Genomic DNA, 3,615 nt, shown 5'->3' on the forward strand with positions numbered 1-3,615 from the left:
TATTAGACAAGGCATAAAGCTAGGGTCTACTTTCAACCCATAAATGATCTGTTTGGTTAATCCAAACACAGTCATAATCAAACCCAAGTGTTAGTAAATGAGAGGCTTAGTGGAGGAATCAAAATTTTCTAATGGGTTTTATCTAAAAACGGTTTTTGAGTGGCTAGTGGGGTAACCTTTGCTTAATCTTTTCCTGGAAACTTGACAGCACCAAGTGACCAGGTCAACTTCCATGGGGCCAAAGACTCCTTGAGGTCAAGATACACAGAAGCTGACTGGTATTAATCACAGGTCACAAATTGTGGAAGAAATCAAAGTCATCACACCTTATGTGGTGGGAAAAAAAGAAATATTCCTCCTACAAGCAGATGTGCTTCATGAAGTGTGTGTTTATGCAAAAGTTGAGTATATTATTACATGCCAAAACTAAACCACTCATCAATTGATACAGCAAACAAAAGAACAGGGAAGAGACAATTAATCTACATTACAGTGACTGTTAGAAGCTTCCTGCCAAAAAAAACGCATCTCAACAAAACTCCCAGCATAGAAACCTGAGATACATCAATTCTAATCTCACGAAGTAAGGGGATCGAGACATGCTGCGAACGGGAGGCATTGGTACATAAGAATTCTACAAATTCTACAAACAAAGGTGCCATTGAACCTCAAATCAGATCCCTGAATAGATAAACTAGCTATACCTCCATGTGGGAAGAAACCAAAACAGAATGCACATAATTTTTCACCCAAAATCAAGGACCCATCAAGCTCTTCCAGTGTCTCAAGAATGATCGAGAATTTGTCAGACAAGTTATACATCTCTAAGGCTCTACCAATCAATGCCACACCATGGCTATCAATATTCAAACAGAGCCCAAAGCAAAATCTGCATCTTTAAGCTTATTATTTCAAAAGGAATCAGCCACTTTCCCTTTTGCAATTACCAGGCAATAGATATTTGTACTTTTCAGCGTTATTCAATAAATATGAAGGGAGATGCACAGCAGAATAGGAAGGAGGGATAGGTCCCATCTTTGCAATTATCTCCTGAAATGTGTATTCCTCCGGAAGCATATCAAACAGATTATCTCCTTTGCAAATCACATCCTGAATCCTCGAGGGTTTCAAGAAATGAGAGAACCTCACCCGATCGTAATGGCTGTAGGCCTTCATCTTAAATATGAACTCACTAATATGACGAAAGCAAAAGCTGCAATGCCACCCTGAATCGGACAAGAGGACATCTGTCTGACGATAATGTGCATATCTAGTCTTTCCCTTCTGATATCTATGAACTGAAGCTCTCCAACTGTTGTTATCCACGTAATACTCAAAAGAGTACATGTAGTTCCTCAACTGAAGATGAAGACTAGGAGGGATGTCATCACACCACCTCAAGAGATTAATTGTGTGGGCAGAAGGAATCTCATCTACATCAGACATTATCAACAAGTCATCATCTTCAATTCCTGCTATTCTAAGAAGCTGATCTAACACTACTCTCTGATATGCCTCTTCGATGAATGGATTTTCTCCTTTCTTAAATCTACCACCAATCGTCCCATAAGTTAGCCGCGGCTCTATGAATTTGAATTTTTCACGATTCAGCGAGAAGAGCAGTGGTTTGGGCAAGCCAGTAAACGTCGAGTTCGACTCAAGAAGCACAAACTGAGTTATATAAGAATACAACTCCTTCCAACGAACTGTAAGAATGTCTACCTCATTATTGAACAACACTGCGTCAAAGACTCTTCTCGGTGATTCACGAACTCCCCACCCATGAAGTCTGCAGAGAGTCTCCATAGACACATTCTCATGATAATAGTGCGGGATTTCTTGAAAGGGTTTCGGAGGAGATTCCCATAAAGGCCTCAAAAAATAGGTGATTTTCTGGCCATGTAAATATGCGCCAAAGAGACACAATGGAACCACCACAAACAAAAATATATAGGTCTTGAAATCCAATCCTCTCAAGATGCACCGCAATCTGGACATGCCCAATGCTACGCGGGAGGCCTGCTGCAAATTAAAAACAAAGGTTCATAAGATACCCAGACTATAAGTAAGAAACATAGAAAAAAAATCTTAATTCACATAAAAATTAAAGAAAGTTCTAAAGAACAAAAGACTCAAAACCAACTATGGCTACTCGAGAACATTAACCACAACAAAAGACACTCATATTTTAGTAAATGTATTATGAAGCAGGCCTTTCAAATGTCAAAAACCCCTCAATAGCTTGTTCACCGTGTCGAATTTAACTTCATAGAGAGATTGTGACAGTGAACCCCACGACTAATTTTTAAATTCTTATAGGAACATGGAGACAAAGGAAATTGAGATTTAAAAACCATTGAAATGAAGCAATACCAGACATCCCCTATACTCTTATTGCCAACACGAATAAGAATTAAACAAGCACTTCTGACAAAAAAAAAAAATAGACATGAAAACAAAGTCTACTTTCACGTTCTCTTGTATTACATTGCCAGTTCAGGAAACGAAAATCACCCAGAGAAACAAAAGGCAAGAGAAGCACAAAATGCCAAAACCAAGGAGCCCCAATCAGAAGATGAAAAAAATTGTGAACTCTGAACGTAGAAGACAAATAACAATGAAAAGCCAAACAAGGAATTCAAAATTCAGAGAAAAAGGGGTTTTAATAGCATTCACCAGGAAAAATTTTCCCATATCAGAGAAAATCTTATTAAAAATTTGAAAACTAACTTAATCCATTAAACTCCCAGAATCTTGAACAGAATCTCAGAAACAACAAAATCATTAGAAAAAAAAAAAAGTAGAAGAGTGAAGAGAACAAAATTAAAGAAGAAGAAAAATACCTGGCCACAAACTTCCTCGCAAATATCATCAGTCTTCTTGGAATTATAATACCCTTCAGACATGATTAACACTAAATTAAATTATCAATGCTGAATTTCAGCTTTCCCTCACAAACCCAGGAAAAATCAGATCCTCCTCCACCCAGATCAAACCCCCCAAAAACCAAAACCAGAGGCCAAAATTCCCCCTCGAAAATTTTGGCTAATAGTAGTAAAAAAAAAAACACCCAAACTCTCCAAAAAAAACCGACGATCTCTCAATGCCCAATCCCTCTCATTCTGTCTGTCTGTGCGTGTGTCTCTGTATTGTCCCCTGCCTCGCCGTCTCTGTAACGTCAATAATAGCCGTTTGGTGGTTTTTTCGCTCTTCACCGGATACCCTCTCTTCTATATATAGTGGATTCGAAGGAAATGAGGGAGAATATATAGCCGCACACTTCCCCAACTACACACACAAAATATATTTTTTCCTAATTTTGTTTTTCAAATTTAAAAGAAAACAATTAAATAATATTCCCAAATTCCTTATCCGTCCTAGAAATTCTCTGTAAATGATTTGACGATTATGCCTATGTTGCCACGTCTACATTGTAGTTTACGGAAAATTACATGCTTAGTTGTCATTCGCCTTTGTTAAAATGGGGTCGGGGCAGCATCTCCAGCTAATAATCGATGATAATTTTATATCGTTGAATATAAATTCAAAATATTATCAATTTTTTTAAGATTAATTAGATTTGAGCAAGGCTACAAATCCGTTGATTATAAACAC

At 37.6% G+C, this 3,615-nt stretch overlaps 1 protein-coding gene across 2 annotated transcripts; it reads right to left on the reverse strand.

Annotated features, from left to right (window-relative positions):
* Positions 1–398: 398 nt before the first annotated feature.
* Positions 399–3,256, reverse strand: LOC120010610. Of its 2 annotated transcripts, none has more exons than XM_038861391.1 (2): positions 2,844–3,256; positions 399–2,019 (listed from the first exon to the last, which is right to left on the reverse strand). In XM_038861391.1, the coding sequence occupies exons 1-2, from the start codon at positions 2,904–2,906 to the stop codon at positions 922–924; spliced, it is 1,161 nt and encodes a 386-aa protein (XP_038717319.1). In that variant the 5' UTR covers positions 2,907–3,256; the 3' UTR covers positions 399–921. The 2 variants fall into 2 exon arrangements, with proteins under 2 accessions (XP_038717319.1, XP_038717318.1); XM_038861390.1 differs by having other exon boundaries at positions 399–2,022.
* Positions 3,257–3,615: the final 359 nt, after the last annotated feature.

Source organism: Tripterygium wilfordii, chromosome 12 (genome assembly GCF_013401445.1).
Source record: "Tripterygium wilfordii isolate XIE 37 chromosome 12, ASM1340144v1, whole genome shotgun sequence".
Taxonomy (NCBI): Eukaryota; Viridiplantae; Streptophyta; class Magnoliopsida; order Celastrales; family Celastraceae; genus Tripterygium; species Tripterygium wilfordii.

Excerpts from the sequence above, each read along its gene's own strand:
- LOC120010610 (XM_038861390.1), bottom strand. The coding sequence starts at position 2,906 with ATGTCTGAAGGGTATTATAATTCCAAGAAGACTGATGATATTTGCGAG. Across the intron at positions 2,023-2,843 it reads GCGAGGAAGTTTGTGGCCAG|CAGGCCTCCCGCGTAGCATT; the intron begins GTATTTTTCTTC and ends TTTAATTTGCAG.